Source organism: Macaca nemestrina, chromosome 2 (genome assembly GCF_043159975.1).
Source record: "Macaca nemestrina isolate mMacNem1 chromosome 2, mMacNem.hap1, whole genome shotgun sequence".
In the NCBI taxonomy this organism is placed as follows: Eukaryota; Metazoa; Chordata; class Mammalia; order Primates; family Cercopithecidae; genus Macaca; species Macaca nemestrina.
In genome coordinates this window covers 99,042,044-99,064,335 of record NC_092126.1, presented here as the reverse complement: position 1 = coordinate 99,064,335, position 22,292 = coordinate 99,042,044, and the positions used below count along the sequence as shown (strand labels likewise).

At 44.0% G+C, this 22,292-nt stretch overlaps 1 protein-coding gene across 1 annotated transcript; it reads right to left on the bottom strand.

Annotated features, from left to right (window-relative positions):
• Positions 1-864: 864 nt before the first annotated feature.
• On the bottom strand, positions 865-21,838 carry LOC105480155 (nmrA-like family domain-containing protein 1). Its single transcript, XM_011738666.2, has 5 exons — positions 21,658-21,838; positions 13,809-14,047; positions 10,967-11,216; positions 6,751-6,941; positions 865-2,085 (listed from the first exon to the last, which is right to left on the bottom strand). The coding sequence occupies exons 1-5, from the start codon at positions 21,695-21,697 to the stop codon at positions 1,906-1,908; spliced, it is 900 nt and encodes a 299-aa protein (XP_011736968.2). The 5' UTR covers positions 21,698-21,838; the 3' UTR covers positions 865-1,905.
• Positions 21,839-22,292: the final 454 nt, after the last annotated feature.

Genomic DNA, 22,292 nt, shown 5'->3' with positions numbered 1-22,292 from the left:
GAAACAGCAGTCATTCTTCCCATCTGGCCCACCCAGATGAGCAATAAGTCACCTATTTTTAGTTTAGGGTTTTGTTTTTCTTTTTCTTTTCCCTTTTTAGAAATTTATCCAGGCCCATTTCCCAGGGCTGAGCACTTAAGTTGCACTGAATTGATTGCTGGGGGCTTGGTATTTTGAAAAGGAGAGGGGTTGGTCCTCAAATGCACTTCAATTGTGATTGCCCCCCAAGAATCAAAATTTGTCTGCAACAACTTCAACATCATTTATTCAACACTTACCACTTGGAGCTCTAAAACAGAAAAGGCTGTCTTTTGCCACCACCAAGTCTCCCTCTCCTGAGTGAGATTCCAGGCCAAGGGCTCTCACACAGGCTCCACCATCTCTGTCCTTGCTCAGGGGCTTCTATCATCACACGTTGGATAGTGGGGGATCCTCCATTCCCAGAAGAGGCCAATCTCTTGCCCTTAAAAAGTAGCAGTTGCTAGTTCTTTTGGGGGAGTAAGAACCACACCCCCAATACACACAAGCAATGCACCTGTTTATTTACTTATTTAGAGACAGGTTCTTACTCTGTCACCCAGGCTGGAGTGCAGTGGCATGATCACGGCTCACTGCAGCCTCAACCTCCAGGCTCAGGTGATCCTGCAACCTCAGCCTCCGAGTAGCTGGGACCAAAGGAGCACAACACCATGGCCTGGCTAATTTTTTTTTTTTCCAGAGACAGGATCTCATCATGTTGCCCAGGCTAGTCTTAAACTCCTGGACTCAGGCAATCCATCCACCTCAGCCTCTCCAAAGTCCTGGGATTATACGTATCAGCCACTGTGCCTGGCCACTCTTTTCTTGTAATAATAGAATTGATTATTTACTCATTTAGTCAATCAACATTTATTGATCACTTATTATGTACCAGGCACTGGGATAAGATGAGCGTAAGTCACTCACAGAAAGAAAGAAAACTAGCAAATAAGACGATTACAATATGATGTAAAAAATGCTAAGCCAGAGATATAGGAAGGTCCTATGGGGTCCTTCTGTCACCTCCTCTTGCCACATCCCTACCCTTCACAGGCCTTCCCTCCAGCTTCCTGTCCCCACTCCCCACTGCAGATCCCCTGGATTTTGCCTAGAGCTAAATGGGGAGATGGGCCCTCTGGCCCTGACCTGACTCCAACCCAACCACAAACTGGAAAGGAGCCTTTCTGAGAGGGGATCACTCTGAGAAGAAAACACATAGGAATGAAGCGAAGTCCACAAATGTGCCACCCATGCTAGTGCTCAAGAAAAGTTTGCAGAATGGATAAATGAAGGATCAAGGAATTAACAGACAAATAACTGAATGGTGGCTCAATAGATGACTTCATGAATGAATCAGAAAATAAACTTCCAATCGTGAAGCAAAACTGAATTTTAGCATTTCCAGAGCTTGTGCTTGTTCATTGAACACCATGTTCCCCAGAAAATTCTCTACAAAGATGTTCATTTTTTAAAATTAAAACTACTTAAAAGTTCACTGGGAATTTTGTAATGCAGTTGAGAAAACTGGAGCTGCCTAGGGGAATTTCAGCGCTAGGGCTTGAAATCACTCACCCAGGAGAAATCCCAGTATAATCTGCCCTCCCATTAGTGTTAGGGGAGAAGCTCCAAGTTCCGAGGCTGCTCATTTTACCAAACAGGTGTACCACCCTTATCACTAACTAGCAAGTTAAATGTGAATCAGATTACTGGGTCCTATCACCAACACAGTGCTTACTACTGAAGAGGGGACTGCAGGAAATCCTTCAGTGTTGCAAACAATTGCATTCCAGCATGTTCTGTCAACATGAATGTTGTGCTGTAAAGAGGAAAAGGATCAGAGAGGAAAGAGGCTGTGTGGTTCAGAGGCCTATCTGAACAGCTGATTTTCTACATGCCCTTGAAGGCTCCCTGGTTCTCTGAGATAAACTGGCTGAAGCTTTTGACTTTGGGATTTAGTCTGTGGGTGAGCTTGACATCTCGGTCCGGCTTCATTTGATAGAAACGACACATATCAGCTATTTCCTTCGCTGCAGGGAATCCCAGCTTCTCGAAAACTTCTGGGGTAATCTTTTTAAGAACAAATAAAAAGACAGAAAATGTTATAGCCCATACTTAAAATAGTTTGAAATGACATTATTCACCTTAATGATGATAGAGTTCCATAATTCTTTTTTGTTGTTGTTGTTGTTGTTGTTGTTGAGACGGAGTCTCGCTCTGTCGCCCAGGCTGGAGTGCAGTGGCGCAATCTTGGCTCACTGCAACCTCTGCCCTCCGAGTTCAAGTAATTCTCCTGCCTCAGCCTCCTGAGTAGCTGGGATTATAGGCACCCACCACCGCACCTGACTAATTTTATGTATTTTTAGTAGAGATGGGGGTTTTGCCATGTTGGCCAGCCTGGTCTCAAACTCCTGACCTCAGGTGATCCACCTGCCTCTGCCTCCCAAAGTGCTGGGATTACAGGTGTGAGCCACAGCACCTAGCCAGGTCCACAATTCTTTAGCCTAATTCCAAAATCCAAGAGACTCTAAAGCTTTTTTTTCCCCCCCCCCCCCCATAAGCCATTTGGCAGCAAACTGACCTTTTTGAACTAATTTAGTGGCAAACCTGATCTAACTATGTGAAGCTATTTACGGTCTTTAATTATACCATTTAGTGGAAACATTCAAATATTTGCCTGCAGAGATACAGATGTGTTTGATTACAGGTTCCTGTTCCAGCCCCTGCTGGTGATGTTATATAATACATGTAGACAATACCCTATCTAAAAGCTGAAAGATTCCTAAAGCTGAATTGTTTCTGGCCCCAAGCCTTTTCAATAAGGTACTATAGATCTGTACCAGCCTTCATGTGAATAGCACCTCGCAGTGCTTTTGCCTACACTTCCTCTTCATATTGCCCTACCAGCCCTCTGAAACCGTCCACCCACCTGGACCTCCATGTGGTGTCAAGATCCCCCATCTCTGGCACCAGGCTCTCCTTCTCACCTGGCTGATGGCCCATCCATACTTGCTCCCTTTCTTGGTTAGAGGTCTGTATTTTACCTCCAATTGCCCCAGCCTTTGCCAAGGCCAGGCCCAAGCAGAAATGGAGCCCATCCCACACCAACTGAGCTGCCTTCTGTCACCTTCCATAAAATCCACCACTTGAATCCTTTCTAATACTAACTAGATCCATAATCCCCCCTACTGAATTAGCTAAAATCATTTCTATTGGATCCAGTATAATCTGTCTTTTGCCCTCAGAGATAAACTCTGACTTTGCAATTTTACTTGGCCTTTAAAAAAGTGACAGACACAACTTAGGTAAAGTGATGATTGTCACATGCATTCATAATAATGAGAAAATTAAGAACAACCTACATGGCTAACAATAGAGAAATGGTAGAATTAATTGTGGTACATCTACTATCAGAGCATAATGCAGTTTAATGTTTTTGGAGAAGTTTAACAAAATAGAAAAATTATCATTAACTGAAAAGGCCAGAAACAAAATGGTACATTTAGTGTTATTTTAATTGTATTAAATATATACATATGTATATGTATATATAAGTATGTGTATATATGTATATATTGAATACAATAATATGGCCATCTTGTGGCCAGATGCACCCTTCCCCGGAATTGTCAGACCATTCTATAGAAGTTCCAGCCTCTGATGCCCTACAGCTTGTGGTGCCAGAGAAGCTTCAGCTGCATTATAAAACAATTTGTATACCAAGAAGAGTCAGGGACCAAGTATATGACTAATAGATGCTAGTATTTATTTAAATACAATTTAAATACAATTATTGTATTTAATACATTATTGTGTATACATTATGTGTATTGTATGTATAAAATATACATACAATAATTGTATTAAATATATACATATATACACATACTTATATATACATATACATATGTATATATTTAATACAATAAATATGTAAGTATATGCTATAATATACGTATGTGTATATAATACATATAATAAATATAATATACATATGTATATATAATACATATAATAAATATAATATACGTATGTATATATAATACCTATATATACATACTTACATATACTGGAAAAAGACAAGAAAATCTGTCAAATCTTAACAGTAGCTATCTCTAAGAGATTGAACTATGTGTGATTTGTATTTTCTTTTTCATAATTGTCTGAGTTTTCTTCAATAAGTATTTGCTATTTTTGAAATCAGAAAAACATTGACAATTTGAAGTGAGTTTGGAAATAGAAGTCTGTGTGAGAAGCATGGAAGATTCTTCCATGTCTGTCTCCTTGAGTCGCTCTTTTGTCCATAACTTTGATATCAAATATACTTCAGTAAAATAAGGAATTCTTTTACTGCAGATTTTTGAAGGAAAGAGGCCTGTTCTGTTGTGTCTCACTTTCTGAGAAAACCATCTTCCTTTGGGGGTTAGACAGTTTCAATCAGACATTTCACACCCCCTTGAGGAGTTGGGAGGAAGTCAGACCGTGAGGGCTGGAGCGCCACCTTGTGGCGAGATGTACCCTTCCCCGGAATTGTCAGACCATTCTATAGAAGTTCCAGCCTCTGATCCCCTACAGCTTGTGGTGCCAGAGGAGCTTCAGCTGCATTATAAAGCAATTTGTATACCAAGAAGAGTCAGGGACCAAGTATGTGACTAACAGATGCTTGGAAGGTTCTGAGCAATTCAGAACAATGTCTACTGCATCCTCTGAGAATCAATACACACACTCATCCCCTACACTCACACTCTCTCTCTCCTTCCTTACAGGGTTCAAACCCACGAGACACAACAAATATATGACCCAAATGCAAATGGCCTGGGAGAAGGGTCACTGAGAAGTAAGTGTGCACCCAGGTACAAGGAACCTTGCAGATCCTCTTGTGAGCCCATCTTTGAGTGGGTGGCTGCCTTCTTGGGTATAGGAGTAACTTAATCTCTCCAAGAAATGTGTGTGTGGCTTCAATGAGATAACCAGATGTGGTTTTGTGGCTGGATTGACTCCTACACTGGTTTTCCAGAAAAAAAAAAAAAAAAATCCTTTGCCTCCTCACAACTTCAGTACCCGAGGCTGAATTGGGAATCTAGATACCCCCTCTAGAAGCACAAGAGCTGCTGATCCAAACTTCTATTCCTAATTCTAGGAAATGTTCTAGAACATATGTCAACAAACCTTTTTTTATTTTTTATTTTTGTTTTGTTTTTGATATGGAGTCTCGCCTTGTCACCCAGGCTGGAGTGCGATGGCGCAATCTTGGCTCACTGCAACCTCCACCTCCTGGGTTCAAACAATTTTCCTGCCCAGTAGCTGGGATTACAGGTGCCCACCACCATGCCCAGCTAATTTTTGTATTTTTAGTAGAGACGGGGTTTCACCTTGTTGGCCAGGCTAGTCTCAAATTCCTGACCTTGTGATCCACCCTCCTTGGCCTCCCAAAGTGCTGGGAAACAAACTTTTCTTTAAAGGCCTAGACATAAATATTGTAGGCTTTGTGGGCCATAAGGTCTCTATTGGAACTACTCAACTCTATCAGTGTACCCTGAAAACAGCCTGTTTTCTTTTCCTTTCCTCTTATCAATACCTGCTTGGGGAAATGGCTGGTAATGCTCAATATCACTAATTCTCACTCTTCTGTAAAAAGTCTGTCCTGGCCAGGCACAATTCCTTGGAGAAAATAACTTACCCCCAAGCCCAAGAAGGCAGCCACCCACACAAGGAGGCCATTCCTGCATGATTTATAGCATGATCAGTTGTTGAGGGCTTACTAAGTGCCAGACCCAGTGCCAAGCACCTGCTGTACAGATCTCATTTCATCCTCACAATGATCCCATGAAGGAGGTATAACAACTTTTTTTGGAACATATGAAGAAACTGAGATGGAGAGGGGTTAAGTAAATTACCAAGGATCGGAGCAGAGCCAGAATCTGCCTCCTTCCCATACTGCCTCTTTTTTGTTGTGTTTATTCTAGAATCAGCCAGGCCAGCCTTCTTGGTGCCCCCTCTATCTATACACAGTCGTGTTCCCTCAAGGACCAACTCAAGCCCACGTCTTCCATGAAACCTTCTTCCACTGTTTTCTGGTCACCTATAGCACTGATAGTCTGAACAACACAATTAAGCACCTATAGAGTTATGTGTTATAATGATCATGGTGACTTGATGGGCATCAACATTTTCACTCCAACCTTGCTGCAAATTCCTTAATGTAGCACTGGGTTCATCACAGAGACTCGATACATCACTGCTATGTGCCAAACACTATGATAAGCCCTTTAAATATATTCTCTGTAATTTGCACAGGAACACCCGAAGTGGATACTATCATTCCCCACTTTGCGACTGAGGAAGCTGAGGCTCAATGAAGCTAAGTGCCTTGTTGCACATCAGCTAGTTCTGGCCGACCGAAGTGGTCAGCAGCAAGGGCTTATGAGAGGAGTTGGGATTGTGTGTGTGAAAAGGCTGTATCTCAATCTTCACATTCTAAGTTCTTTCCACTCAAAAGTAATTTTAGTTTTACAAGTCAATTAACCCTAAGCCAAAGAAATAAAGCCGTATGGGAGAGATTCTACTGCTGCAATCAACGAAGTTAGATTTATGCAACCACAGTCCTTCTCAATTTCTTCTGAAAGTTTAAGTTCAATCCTGCCTAAATCCACAGTCTACCAGAATTTGTAAGTCAGTGGAATGTTAACCAAGGTAGTCTCTTGTGATCACATGGATGTTCCCCTAAGAACTCACCTTTGCATCTCGGACTTTCTTCCCCAAAACCTTGGACAAAACATCAGCATATTGCTGTACTGTTAGTGCTTCTGCACTGAGCCCCACGGCCTTGCCTAAAAATTCCTCTGGAGAATTAAAAATGTTAGAGACCGCTGCTCCAATATCAGCAACAGAGATACCATCCATTGGTACATCTCCCATTGGCACAGCTAATTTAAAAAAAAAATAGAAAAAGATAAGCAGTTAATTATATCACATCCTTGGTAGGTCCCACCAACCCAAACTAATCAATCACTTAAACAAAAGGTGTGGGAAGGCAATGTAAAACCCAGTGGCCACAATCTATACACAGTTACAAGGTTTTGTTTGAGAAATTACAGGTCGAGTGCAGTGTCTCACACCCGTAATCCCAGCACTTTGGGAGGCCGAGGCGAGCACATCACCTAAGGTCAGGAGTTCGAGACCAGCCTGGCCAACATGGCGAAACCCTGTCTCTACTAAAAATACAAAAATTAGCCAGATGTGATGGTGCGTGCTTGTAATCCCAGCTACTCCGGAGGCTGAGGCAGGAGAATTACTTGAACCCAGAAGGCAGAGGTTGCCGTGAGCCGAGATCGTGCCACTGCACTCCAGCCTGGGTAACAGAGCAAGACTTCATCTCAAAAAAAAAAAAAAGAGAGAGAATACTACAGTGTATGGATATTGATTAACAAGAGCAACTATTTACTAAATATCTGCTGTATGTAAAATATGATTAAACATATCTCCAGCCAAAACTTCTGCTGAATTCCAGACTCATGTGTCCCACTACGTACTCAAATCCTTACTTGACTGTTCTATAGACATCTTAAACTCAACAGACCCCAAACTGAACTACACTCCCCAACAACTTCCCTACAGCCTCCCACCTCAGCTAATGGCAACTCTATCATTCTGATTTCTCAGGTCACAAATCTTGCAGTCAGCCTTGACACTTCTCTCACATCCCATATCCTGTTTTTTTTTTCTTTGGAAATCATATGCACGATATGTACAAAATCTGGCCACTTCTCATCATCTTCAATGCTACCACCCTGGTCCAAGCCACCATCATTCGTGACTTGAGTTATTGCAAAATTTGTCTCCTTGTTTCCACTCTTGCCCTTTCTTTTTTTTTTTTTTTTGTTTGTTTTGTTTTTTTGTTTTTGTTTTTGTTTTTTTTTTGAGACGGAGTCTTGCACTTTCGCCCAGGCTGGAGTGTAGTGGCGCGATCTCTGCTCACTGCAAGCTCTGCCTCCCGGGTTCACCCCATTCTCCTGCCTCAGACTCCTGAGTAGCTGGGACTACAGGCGCCTGCTACCAAACCCAGCTAATTTTTTGTATTTTTAGTAGAGACAAGGTTTCATCGTGTTAGCCAGGATGGTCTCGATCTCCTGACCTCATGATCCGCCCGCCTTGGCCTCCCAAAGTGCTGGAATTACAGGCACCCACTACCATACCAGGCTGATTTGTGTATTTTCAGTACAGACAGTGTTTCACCATGTTGTCCAGGCAGCCTGTCAGAAATGCTATAACAGCCAAGGTGAAGTGGCTCATGCCTTTAATCCCAGCACTTTGGGAGACCGAGGCGGGCGGATCACGACATCAGGAGATCGAGAGCATCCTTGCTAATACGGTGAAACCCCGTCTCTACTAAAAATATGAAAAAAAAAAATTTTTTTGAGACAGAGCCTTGCTCCGTCACCCAGGCTAGAGTGTGCAGTGGCGTGATCTCAGCTCACTGCAACCTCCGCCTCCTGGGTTCAAGCAATTCTTCTGCCTCAGCCTCCCGAGTAGCTGGGATTACAGGCACGCATGCTCAGCGAATTTTTGTATTTTTAGCAGATACGGGGTTTCACTTTCTTGATGAGGCTGGTCTCAAACTCCTGACCTCATGATCCACCAGCCTCAGTCCCCCGAAGAGCTGGGATTACAGGTGTAAGCCACCGCGCCCGGCCAAACTCTTGCCCTTTCATAGTCTCTTTACAACATAAAAATCAGAGTGACCCTGTAAAAAACTCAGCTCAGGCCGGGCGCAGTGGCTCAAGCCTGTAATCCCAGCACTTTGGGAGGCCGAGACGGGCGGATCACAAGGTCAGGAGATCGAGACCAGCCTGGCTAATACGGTGAAACCCCGTCTCTACTAAAAAATACAAAAAACTAGCCGGGTGAGGTGGCGGGCGCCTATAGTCCCAGCTACACGGGAGGCTGAGGCAGGAGAATGGCGTAGACCCGGGAGGCGGAGCTTGCAGTGAGCTGAGATGCGGCCACTGCACTCCAGCCTGGGCGACAGAGCGAGACTCCGTCTCAAAAAAAAAAAACAAAAAACAAAAAAAACTCAGCTCAGGTGAACGTTACATCTGCTCAGAACCTTCTTTTTTTTTCTGAGATGGAGTCTCACTGTGTCACCCAGGCTGGAGTGCAGTAGTGCAATCCCAGCTCACTGCAACCTCTGCCTCCCAGGTTCAAGTAATTCTGCCTCAGCCTCCCCAGTAGCTGGGATTACAAGCACCTACCACCATACCCAGCTAAATTTTGTACTTTTAGTAGGGACGGGGTTTCCTCATCTTAGCCAGGCCAGTCTCAAACTCCTGGCTTCAAGTGATCTGCCTGCCATGGCCTCCCAAAGTGCTAGGATTACAGGCGTGAGCCACCGCACCTGGCCCTGCCTGCTCAGAACCTTCTGATAGCTCTCTGTGTCTCTCAGAGGAAAAGCTAGTTGTTTACGAAGCTTACACAACCAGACCCTCTGTTAGTTCTGACCTCACCTTCTACTACCCTCCCGTCCCTCATTCTATTTCAAACAATCCTGTCACCTAAGCCTCCTGAGTAGCTGGGACCACAGGCCACCCCTCCCAGCTTCTGATGAGTGTTAATTCTGAATCAAGGAAGAAAGCCTGAATTGTTGTCATTGGTATTTCCACATTCCATCTACTGCACAAAGGCCAATTCTGACCATGGCCACAGAAAGTGTCCCCAAAGGGAAGGGGAATGCCAGCCAGTGGACCAGCAGCATTGGAATTACCTGGAGCCCTTGTTAAAACTCCCAGGTGTCAACCCAGACCTATGGAATTGGACTCTGTGCAGGTAGGGCCTGGGAACCTGTCTCCCAGGCAGGTCACAGTCCCTCTAAGCTCTAATTCTGACCATGGGACCCAGATCAGAAGAACACTTTTCCTCCATTGTTGCCACAGAAGGTCAGATGGATGAGCTAGAAGGGCTCTTAGAAGTCATCCTGAGGCTGGGCATGGTAGCGCACACCTGTAATCACAGCACTTTGGGAGGCAGAGGCGGGAGGATCACTAAAGCCCAGGAGGTCAAGACCAGCCTGGGCAACAGAGAGAGACCCCATTTCTACAAAAATAAAATAAAATAAGAATTGGCCAGATGTGATGGTATACCCCTGTAGTCCTAGCTACTCAGGAGGCTGAGGTAGGAGGATGCTTGAGCCCAAAAGTTCGAGGCTGCACAGTGAGCAATGAAACCCAGTATGGGCGAAAGACCCACTGCATTCCAGCCTGGGCAGCAGAGACCCAGACTCAAAAAAAAAAAAGTCATCTTGTCCAATTTTCCCATTAAACCTGAGGAAACTGCCAGCCATGGTGGCTCACACCTGTAATCCCATTATTTTGGGAGGCTGAGTTGGCCGGATCCCTTGAGTTCCGGAGTTTGAGACTAGCCTGGTCAACATGGTGAAACCCTGTATCTATTTAAAAATGCAAAAATTAGCCAGGTGTGGTGGCGGGTGCGTGTAATCCCAGCCACTCAGGAGGCTGAGGCACAAGAATCGCTTGAACCCAGGCTGTGGAGGTTGCAGTGAGCCAAGATCATGCTGCTGCACTCAGACTGGGCGACAGAGCAAGACTCCATTTCAAAAAATAAAAATAAAAATAACCTGAGGAAACTGAGGTTGGAGGTCACATAGCTAACTCCAGTACTTACATTAAGGAGGCTCAGTATGTTAAGATTGGAAATGTAACCCTTTGTGCTTCTGATCCCAGATCTAGTTCTCTGCCCTAGAAGAGCAATTTAGTGTAGTGCCCTAGAGAAGCCTAGGACAATTTGGCATCCCTCTCAGCACTTCACACAGAGCTAAACACATAGAAGGCACTCAAATGGTAGGTGTCCACTGCAGAGGGGCAAGAAGGGAAAGAGGGAGGCAGGTGAGTGGAGAGGAGGGCAACCAGGTGCCCGGTGAGCTTTCATTTCGTTTTACCCAAGGTGTAGTAATCTCCATCAGAGGCTTTCACGGGCCGCCACGCCGTGAGAAAGTTTTCAAAGTAGGCCGCCACACGGACACTGGTCATGGGGATGCCAATGGACCAAAAGTACTCCTCCACCTCGCCCTTGCTGTCAAAGTGCGGCACCTGCAGCTTGCCATCTGTCAGCCGCTTGACGTTCTCCAGGCCGCTGTAAACCACGTGCTTCAGACCCAGATGCTTGGTGGTGTCTGCCACCAGCTTCCCCTGAGGGTCAAAAGTAAATCCTCATATAGGCCGCTGTATTTGTATTTGCATTCGGACAGATATTCAGAGCAGAATCTCCTCCACTCCCCTCTCCCTCCCTGCCCCCTGCTTTTTTTTTTTTAGACAGAGTCTCATGATTTCCACTCACTGCAACTTCTGCCCCCTGGATTCAAGTGATTCTCCTGGCTCAGCCTCCCGAGTAGCTGGGATTACAAGTGGGCACCACCACGCCCAGCTAGTTTTTTGTATTTTTTAATAGAGATGGGGTTTCACCATACGGCCAGGCTGGTCTCAAACTCCTGATCTCAAGTCATCTGCCTACCTCGGACTCCAAAACTGTTGGGATTACAGGCCTGAGCCACGGCGCCAGGTCCACCCGCTCCTTTTCTTATTACCCTCATCCCTATGGAGAGGAAGCTCTACCAGCCTCAAAATATATTCAATTTACCTTATGAGAGGCCACCACACCAGCATTGCTGAGCAGAGGCTCCACTCCAAAACCCCCAACTCCTCAGCCTGCTCCCATGGGGGCTGTCAGCAGAACACCGGAGGTGGGGGAGTAGTAGAATAAGAAATTAGGGAGGGGGCAGAGGAGAAAGGAACCCCAGATACCTGTCTGAAGCTAAGAAGCAACCTGGTGGCAACTGGCCAGGAAGAGATGGCCTTTTTCTCTGGGCTCAGTGTCTTTGTGATCAACTGCAATCGCATTTATTTATTTTCTATAATTGTGTCTAGTAATGGACTATATCTACACACCATTTGGATATTGAGGGCATAATGGAGGCGTACATACACACACACAAACACATAAGTATATATATTCTCTTTTTTGTGTGTTTTTAGGTCCAAATTTTCCAAAGCACTTTCATCTCTCTCTTCTTTTTTTCCTTCCTTTTTGCGTTTTCTTTCTTACTTTTCCTTACAAAACCTCATGCAGCAGGCAGAGAAGACATAATTGACCTGGGTTAGCAGAGGCAGGAAGTGAAGCAGAGAGGTGACTTGTACCCCTCCGTTTCCTAGTAAGTGAATATCAGAAGTAGAATTCAAGTCTCCTAAAATAAGCCCTTCCAGAGTTTATCACTAAAACACAGGCTGTGAATGGTATCATTAATTCAAGAGACATTCCTGGAACAGTTTGATCCTGCTCTCGATTTTTTGAATTGTACCATTTCTTCAAGTGGCTAATACCATCCATTATATTTTTTTAAATGTAATCTTCATTTTTTCTCAAATGTATACACATACCTAGTTTAAAATTTCAAATAGTACTGTCATGGGTTGGGAGGGAGCGGATCTTATAGTGAAAAAGAAATTCCCAAGAGGCTGAGATGGGAGGATTACTTGAGCCCAGGAGTTCAGGACCAGCATGGGTAACATAGTGAGACCCTGTCTCTAAAAAAATAAAATAAAACAAATAAAATAAAATAAGTTCCCTGTGCCCCATGCTGATTACTGTTCTCCAGAAGTAACACTTCAATTTCATTTAGCTGTTTATTTTTGTAAATGTTTATACCACTAATTCTCGATTTTTTCAATTTGAAATATCATCAACTAAATTCCTACTATGAAAGATGAGGATTTAATTATTCTCTCTCACTCACTCGCTCTGTCTCCTCTCTTACTCACTCACGTTGTCCACCAGCACCACCACCACCACACATATACACAATTCCCTTTTTTCATTCTCCCAATCATTGTTTTTGGCTAGATCAATATTTAGTGCTTACACACAGCTGAAGCTGAGTTATGTGATATTCTATGGTTACATTTATTTCTTCTTTTTCTTTTTTTTTTTCTTTTTTTTTTTTTTTTTTTTTGAGACGGACTTTCACTCTTGTTGCCCACACTGGAGAGAAATAGTCCGATCTTGGCTCACTGCAACCTCCAACTCCCAGGTTCAACCGATTCTCCTGCCTCAGCCTCCCAATTAGCTGGGATTACAGGCATGCACCACCACGCCCAGCTAATTTTGTATTTTTAGTAGAGACAGGGTTTCACCATGTTGTTCAGGCTGGTCTCAAACTCCCAACCTCAGGTGATCCATCCGCCTTGGCCTCCAAAAGTGCTGGGATTACAGGCGTGAGCCACTGCGCCCAGCCTACGTTTACTTTTTCTACAAACTTTCATTTTCCCTGAATTTAATTTACTGTGGGTTTGTTTGCTCATTTATTTCTTTTTCCATGTTCCCATCCCCAAATTATCTATCTGAAGTGTAAATGAAGTGTAAATTACATCTTTATTCTTTCCGTTTCACTCTCAGACTAGCCTCAAATTTGGGGATACCCTTGCTACCACCCCCCATGCCATGTACAAACAAATAGTGAGAAGTACATAATCCAATGACTAGCTTCATTAAACGGTCACTCTGGAATATTCAAGGTCTTGAGACCTAGACAGATGCTACATAACATTAATTTTACAAAGATACCTTTAACAAGTACTTAAAGTACATGTTTTTTATAAATGCCAAAGGGGATGTAAGACATATATTTGCCCAGATTGAAGGCCTGTCCCCTTCTAGGAAGGAAAGAAGCTGCTAGGGAGGGTAAGAGGAAAGGGCTCAAAGGAAAAAAGAAAGAATTTGGTTTCTACCTGAAACACTTCCTTATCTTTGTTGAGAGCGTCCCAGAAGTTGGTCACCAAGAAGGCCCCATAGGCACCTTTTAAGGCACTGTCCACGGATGCTTTATCATTCAGGTCACCTTTTACCACCTCAGCTCCAAGGCGCTGGAGCTCCAGGGCATTTGGTCGAGTTACATCCCTGGTCACTGCTCTCACTGCAAATTTTTTGCTCTCCAAAATTGCCCTGGCCACAGAGCCACCTTGAGCTCCTGCAGGGTCAAGGGAAGAAGAAACACAGGAAGGATCAAGAAGAATGTTCACTGAAAGAAGGCCAGAAATCCCATGATTCAGAGTAGAGCTGCTGTAGTACCTACTTCAGAGGGTGCTACATGGCACTTCACATATCCCCATGGCTTTCAAACTAAGTTCTTTGTGGCCTCTTAGGAGGCATTTTTGCAGAGGACATGGGAAGAGAGAAGTGGGAGAGGCTTGAGGCAACAAGAAGGGCAAGTGAGCAGGGTGTCAAAATTAGGGATGCCCACAGGTTCTCCAAATTCAACAAGGGAAATTATTCTACTTTTACCTGGTTGTAGATCTTATGTTGGGGTTATTCAGACAATTCATCAAAAGAAGTTCCTGTGCGCTCTCTCTCTCTCTCTCTCTCTCTCTCTATATATATATATATACACACACACACACACACATATATATATATATGTTTTTTTTTTTTTGAGACGGAGTTTTATTCTTGTTGCCTAGGCTGGAGTGCAATGGTGCAATCTCAGCTCACTGCAACCTCTGCCTCCTGGGTTTAAGCGATTTTCCTGCCTCAGTCTGCCGAGTAGCTGGGATTACAGGCATGTGCCCAGCTAATTTTGTATTTTTAGTAGAAGCGGGGTTTCACCATGTTGGTCAGGCTGGTCTCAAACTCCTGACCTCAGGTGATCCACCCACCTCGGCCTCCCAAAGTGCTGGGATTACAGGCATGAGCCACTGTACCTGGCCCTGGTTTATATTTTTTTAGAAATTTAAAAACTTGTAAACATTTTTTACCACATTCGAGGCCGATTATGATATGATCATTACTTGCCTGATTTATTCACCCTGCAAATATTTATGGAATATCCTGTGATATAGGCCAGGTGCTATGTTGGGTTACTAACATTTGGGCTCCTCCATCACATTGGCTGGATACCTGTCCTGGATACTTTTTTGTGCTTCCACCTCCATATTCACTTTCTCTGTTCTACTTAGTGCACTCAACAGTTGATCCTCATGGAGTCCCTCTCGTGCCCTCAGGTTGGGTCTAGGCAATGAGTGACATCAGCCAGAAACCCAAGGGCAAGAGAGATGACCCCTTTCACATCGCTACTGTCCCCAAGTTCTGGTCATCTCTCTTGCCCTTTTCTCCTTCCTCTTGTTGCTTACTTTTTCCTTATTGCTGTCTTCCTTGTCCACTGTTTTTAAATTGTTCTCAGCTTCTCTGAAGGAGTGTGGCACCTGTTTCTTGTGGGACCCCAGTTAATACACCACTGATAACCCTATAGGAGGGTCAGGGGTTATTCAGTGAGCTCTGTCTTTGCACACAGGGTTTCATAGTAAATTTCATAGTAAATTGTCTACTAGTAAATATGAACAGTCAAAGTTCATCACATGTTTGAGGAAAGCCTCCAACATGAAAGGCAAACCCAAAATAAGCAAACTGATGGAAACAGAAACAGTCCAGAGAACTGAATAAAAAAAATTAAAAAGAATTAATATCCTCTGGGGCCGGGCACAGTGGCTTAATCCTGTAATCCCAGCACTTTGGGAGGTCGAGACTGGCTGATCACTTGATGTCAGAGTTTGAGACCAGTCTTGCCAACATAGTAAAACCCCATCTCTACTAAAAATACAAAAATTAGCCAGGTGTGATGGCGAGTGCCTACAGTCCCAGCTACTTGGGAGGCTGAGGCAGGAGAAGCATTTGAACCCGGGAGGCAGAGGTTGCAGTAAGCCAAGATCTCGCCATTGTGCTGCAGCCTGGGTGACAGAGCAAGACTCTGAATTAATATCCTCTGAGATTAGAAAAGGTTTTGCATTCCAGATGCTATATCAGCCCAAAAAGAGGAGAAGAAGAGACAAGAGAAAGAGAGCAAGCAAGAAGGAGGAAAATAATTAGAAGATCAAGCCAGGGGAATTACAGAATGAGAAAACAGATGGAGGTATTGAAATTATCTAAGAAAATAGTAATTTCTCTGAGTCCAAGGATATTAACTGAGCTTCCAAATTGAGAGGTCACTGAGTGCCCAATACATTGACAAATGAATTCCCACTTTATGCACATCACTGTGAAATTGCAGAACACTGGGTGCTGGTTTGGATATTTGTCCCCTGCAAACCTCATGTTGAAATGTGATTCCCAATATTTGAGCCTAATTGGAGGTGTTTGGGTCATGGGAGCAGATCCCTCATGAACAGATTAATGCCCTCCCTCAGGGGTGAGTTCTCATCTATTAGTTCCTTAGAGCTGGTTGTTAAAATGAGCCTGGCACCTCCACCCTTCTCCTCTTGCTTCCTCTCTCTCTCCATGTGATCTCTGCACATGCCAGCTCCCCTTTACGTTCTATCATGGGTGGAAGCAGCCTGAGGCCCTCATCAGATGCAGATGCACAATCTTGAACTTCCCAGCCACTAGAATCATTAATCAAATAAACCTTTTTTTCTTCATAAATTAGAGAAAATAAAACAAAACCTTTTTTCATCCCTCCTAGGATGGCCATTATATGGAATCATTCACAATTAAAAAGCAGGTGAGTTGAATATTTTACTCTGACTTTATAAAATAAAAACCTAAACAAACTGAAGTACCTTCTATTTGAGTATAATTTGTGCTTTTGGCAGGAGGTTGGGGGGTGCTGGAGTAGGTGGGGTGGGTCATGGTCCTTGAAAAGGATTTTTATAGGAAAGTTTCTATTATTGTCCTGGGACCATGTTTGTGAATGACTCTTACATCCTGTGCTATGCCCTGGGGATGTAGTGGTAAACAATAGCAGGTTTGAACATGTTGGATATACGATAAAATTTATGAAAGACATTATTAATAGGTTGGATTATGGCCTAAAGAGTTCAAGGATTTACCCCAGATCCTAGAGCTGCTTAGGTAAGGATTTCAGGATTCAAACCTGAAAGTGGCACCTGCCTGCACAGAGCTTACAGACTAGCAGGGGAGATCATTAAAGAGCAATTATAATACCGTGTAATATGTGCTATTAGGGGAGGGGGAAAGGGATTGAGAGAATACAGGCTCCAGAGGAGGACTTAAATGGAGCATCTAACCCAGACTAGAGGGAGGCTTCCTGAAGGAAGTGGTAACAGAAGTGAGCCCTAAAGAACAGGCAAGAATTAGGAGAGGCATGTGGAGTGTGTTGCATGCAAAGAGGATTGCAAGTGCTTTATTCCAGAGGTGAGAGAGAAGGCAGTGAATTCAGAGAACTGAAATCAGTCTGACTGAGAACTGCAGGTCAATGTCACACATGAGGCTAGAGAAGTAAAATAGGTCTACAGGGCTGCACTTTGTTCTGGGAGATTTTATGAAGTTAAGCAGTATGTTCAGAATTACACGCTGGGAAAGCGCTCTGGTTAATAGAGAGTGTGGAATAGGATAGAGAGACCACAGGCAAGGGTACAATTAGTGGGCTTTAAAATAATCTAGGTAAAGGTTGATGATGACCTGTGCTAGAAGGGGTTATTCAGGTGGAGGGAATAAGGCAAATTTAAGAGATACTCAGAATATTAAAGGATACATTTTTAAAGAGTAAATAATAATTTATACACACACAAAATGAAAGTGTCAAAATTCTATTTAACTCATTAATTAATGAGGGAACCAGTACAATGTTATAAGAAAAATTCAAAGAACACACATATATGTAGGCAATCAAGAATGCCAAAATGCTAAAACGAATGTACAATTAGGGACAAAACCAGTCAATATCCTCTAGGCAATGATCGATTGTGGTCTACCAGACACAATTCATTTGCATTTCTTTTTTTTTTTTTTTGAGACAGAGTCTTGCTCTGTTGCCCAGGCTGGAGTGCAATGGCACAGTCTCGGCTCACTATAACTCCCACCTCCTGGGTTCAAGCAATTATCCTGCCTTAGCCTCCCGAGTAGCTGGGACTACAGGCATGCGCCACCACGCCTTGCTAATTTTTGTATTTTCAGTAGAGACGGGGTTTTACCACATTGGCCAGGCTGGTCTAAAACTACTGACCTCATGATCAGCCCACCTCGGCCTCCCAAAGTGCTAGGATTACAGGCGGGAGCCACTGCATCTGGCCTTCATTTGCATTTCTATGGTTAAGAATCTGTTGCGTTATTATGTATTTGCTACAATTTATAGAGTTATAAATATCTTAAAAACAAGGAAAGGCTCACAAAACTGATAATGGTGCCTTGGGCACGGACATCCAGTCTTTTTTTCCCATTTCAAAGTCTTTCACTATTTTCCTTGACAAGATGATATCAACAGGATTTTGGTGATTAACTGGATGTGGTGATGATGAGCAGGAAGGATTGAGAGAGAAAAGTCAAGTGACCATTTATTCAAAGAGGCTGAGGGGGCATTTAGCAAGATGTTGATGTTGGAACAGAAGGGTACCATGAGAAGGTTTTGGAGGCAAGGGAGTCTGAGATGTGGGGTCAGGGAAAGGATGCATGGAGAAATATAGGGTTGAGACTAAAAACTAGAGGGGCTTACATCTTGGGCAGTAATGAAGGAGAACGGGAATGTGATACAAGGTGGTAGTAGCTGGCTACAAGGTTTGAAAAATTAATCAGATTTGAAAGATGATTCTGTTTAAAGGTAGAACATGGAGAGAAGGCAAATGAGTGTGGAAAAAGCTTCTAAGAGGGAGAATGGAAAAAATCTGAGAGAGATTTAGGAGACAGAATTAATAGAGTGACTGGCCTCTCCCAAAAATCTTATCCAACTGCCTCCCCAGTCTCTGGATGCCTAGTTGGCAATTCAAGTTTAATGAGACCAATTCAAGTTTAAGGAGCTCCTGACCTTCTCCTCCTCCCCACTGTCTCCCATATTTCAGTGAATCTCAACTTCATTCTTCCAGTTACTCAAGCCATAAAACTTTAGAGTCATTTTCAACTCTTCCCTTCTTAACCCTGATGTCTGCTCCAAAACCAAATCCTGCCAACTCTGCTTTTAAAACCTCCACAGAATCTAACCACTCTCCACAACCTCATTGCTACCACCCTGGTCTAAGCTACTATCATCTTGCCTATTTTATGACAACCGCCTCCTAACAGGTCTCCCTGCTTCAGTTCTTACCCCCTATAGTCCCTTCACAAAGCATAAGCTAAAATGATCCTTTTAACACCAAAGTCATGTCATTCCTCTGCTCAAAATCCTTTAATGCCTGCATGCTGTTGCAATCCTGCCATCCTAGCTACTTGGGAGGCTGAGGCGGGAAGATCACTTGAGCCCAGGAGTTTGAGGCTGCGTACTACGATGGCTCCTGTGAGAGTCACTATACTCCAACCCAGACAACACAGTGAGACCCTGTAGCTAAACACAAACACACTGAAAAAACCAAACCCTTTGATCACTTTTCTCTTTCAGGAAAAGCCAACATCTTTACCATCACCCTAACGCTTAATAGAGTCATCCCTGACCCCATCGCCTCTTCTTCTCCTTTTAATATCATACTTGACTGTTGATTTTTGATAATTTATTTCGCTCTGCTTCCTGTTTTAGCCCTTGACTTCCTCCAGACAAATTCCTGTTCTCATAGAGCTTATATTCTAGTGTGGAAAGACAGGCAGAAATAGAAGAAATCAAGTAAGGAAGGGAGCCAGACATGGGCAGGGTGGAAGCAGAGTTGCAATTTCAAATATAGAGGTCTGGAAAGTCCTCATGGAAAAGGTAACATCTAACCAGAGACCTGAATGACATGAGGAAGAAAGCAATGGGTAACTGTATTAGCCCTTTCTCACGCTGCTGTGAAGAAATACCCAACACTGGGTAATTTATAAAGAAAAGAGGTTTAATTGACTCACAGTTTCACATGGCTAGGGAGGTCTCAGGAAACTTACAATCATGGCAGGAAACACCACTTCACAGGGTGGCAGCAGAGAAAATGAGTGCCCAGTGAAGGGGGAAGACCCTTGTAAAACCACCAGATCTCGTGAGAACTAACTCACTATTGATACGAACAGGAGACAGGGAAATACTGGGTAGAAGAGGGCAGTTCCTGGCAAAGGCCCCACCCTCAAACCTGGATACCTGATGCCCTAAGTGAGAAATAAGCATTCCTGTTTTTGCACCCCAAAAGTTGCCTTTTGGCCTGCCATGTTCCCTATCCTGTACCCATATAAGCCCCAAACCCCAGGCTCCAGAAGCAGACTAGGAGACGAGGAGACAGACAACAGAATGGTGCAGCAGAGGAGAGAAGAGAAGGAATGTCAGGAGGAGTTTGGCTGGGGATGTTCGGAGAATTGGCCAGACTCCAGGGGAAGATCATATTCCTACTCCATCCCCTATCTAGCTCCCCATCCATCCCACTGAGAGCCACTTTCACCACTCAATAAAACCCCTGCATTCATCCTTCAAGTCCATGTGTGACCCGATTCTTCTGGGATGCTGGATGAGAGCTTGGGATACAGAAAACTGTCACACTAGCCCCCTCCTTTTGCAAAAAGGCAGAGGATTCACTGAGCTGGTTAACCCTTAAACTACTTGCGGATGGCAAGGCTAAAAGAGTACACTGTAATACATGCACACTTGGGCTTTGAAAGTTATAGACACCCACCCTTAGATGCTGCCATAAGGCGGAAGCCCAAAAGCACTTGCCCCAGTTCCTGCACCTGCCTGTATGCATGCTCCCCCTCCCTTAAAGGGTTTGAGCTTGCAGTGGCAGAACAGAGAGCCACACCCCCATCGCACATCTTGTGGCAGGGGACCAGAGAACTCTCCCGTTTCACTATCACGAGAACAGGATGGGGGAACCACCCCCAAAATTCATTTATATCCACCTGGTGACTCCTATGACATGTGGGAATTACGGGAACTACAATTCAAGATGAGATAGTAACAGACGGAGATCATTCTAGGTTGAAGAAGCAGCCAATACAAAGGCCAGAGCCTTGTACTGTGGGGGTGTTTTGGAGGAACAGCAAGAAAGCCAGGGTAATGAAGCAAAGTGAGGGAAGAGTGGCAGGAAGAGAGGTCTAACAAGGCATTTCCAAGGCCCTGTTGCAGGGCATTAGCAGGACTTTGCACTTTACTGGGAGTGCCATGGGGCTGGGAGTTTTTAGAGGGTTTTGAGCAGAGACCTGACATGATCTGACAGTTTCACATGGATCCTTGGGAGGCTGAAATGAGAATAGATTGAAGGAGAATAACTTGATTTGATTTACATTGTGCAAAGATGGCTCTGACTGTTGAGGAACAAACTGTAAAGGAGCCAGGAAGGTAAACTCCCCGCACACTCCATCCTTGCAGACCTCCTGGAAGATTGGTCAGGCGCTGGATATTCACTACAAACCCACAGGCGTCTCACACTTGTACCTTTTGCTTATTAGGAAGTGAGTGGAGAGAAGACTTCAGAGTATAGCTTATGTTGAAACGAAACTTACACCAACAAGTTAGCCCCATGATTGGGAAAGGGAGATAACGTCAGTGTCCTTGTCCTGCTGAGATCAAGTTACAAATCAAATCATGCCACCCCTTTACCACATCAAGAACTAAAGCAATAGGATACTTTAAAAAATTTCTTCCAAAGGGCTCTTTGTTCAGCCCACTCTTGCAGGCTCTGAAATTACAAACAGGAAGACAAGAGAGTGAGCAAAGTCAGCAGGGCCTAAAAATTAAAGACTTTTTACCTGTTGCTCCAAACACTGTAATTACCTTCTTGCTGGCCATGTTACCAGGAAAAGAGAGAGTCGGTGGAGTAGAAGAACTTTCCCTGGAGCAGCACCACCAGCCGAAATGCTGTGTTTCTCCTCAGGTGAGAATTATAAACCCACTCCAATTACCACACCTTTTATTGTGCCTCTCCTTGTTCCTGTTACCACTAGCCTGCTTACTCACTGTGACACTGCAATTTTCAATTTTCTTTTTTTTTTTTCTTTTGAGATGGAGTTTTGTTCTTGTTGCCCAGGCTGGAGTGCAATGTCACAGTCGCAGCTCACCGCAATCTCCACCCCCTGGGTTCAAAGGATTCTCCTGCCTTAGCCTTCCAAGTAGCTGGGATCACAGGCACGTGCCACCATGCCTGGCTAATTTTTTTTTTTTTTTGTATTTTTAGTAGAGACAGGGTTTCACCATGTTGGCCAGGCTGGTCTCAAACTCCCAACCTCAGGTGGTCCGCCCACCTCGGCCTCCCAAAGTGCTGGGATTACAGGCATGAACCACGGCACTCAGCCAACACTGCTGTTTTCCTTTTTTCCTTCCTTCCTTCCTTCCTTCTTTCCTTCCTTTCTTCCTTTCTTTCTTTTTTGAAATGGAGTTTCACTCC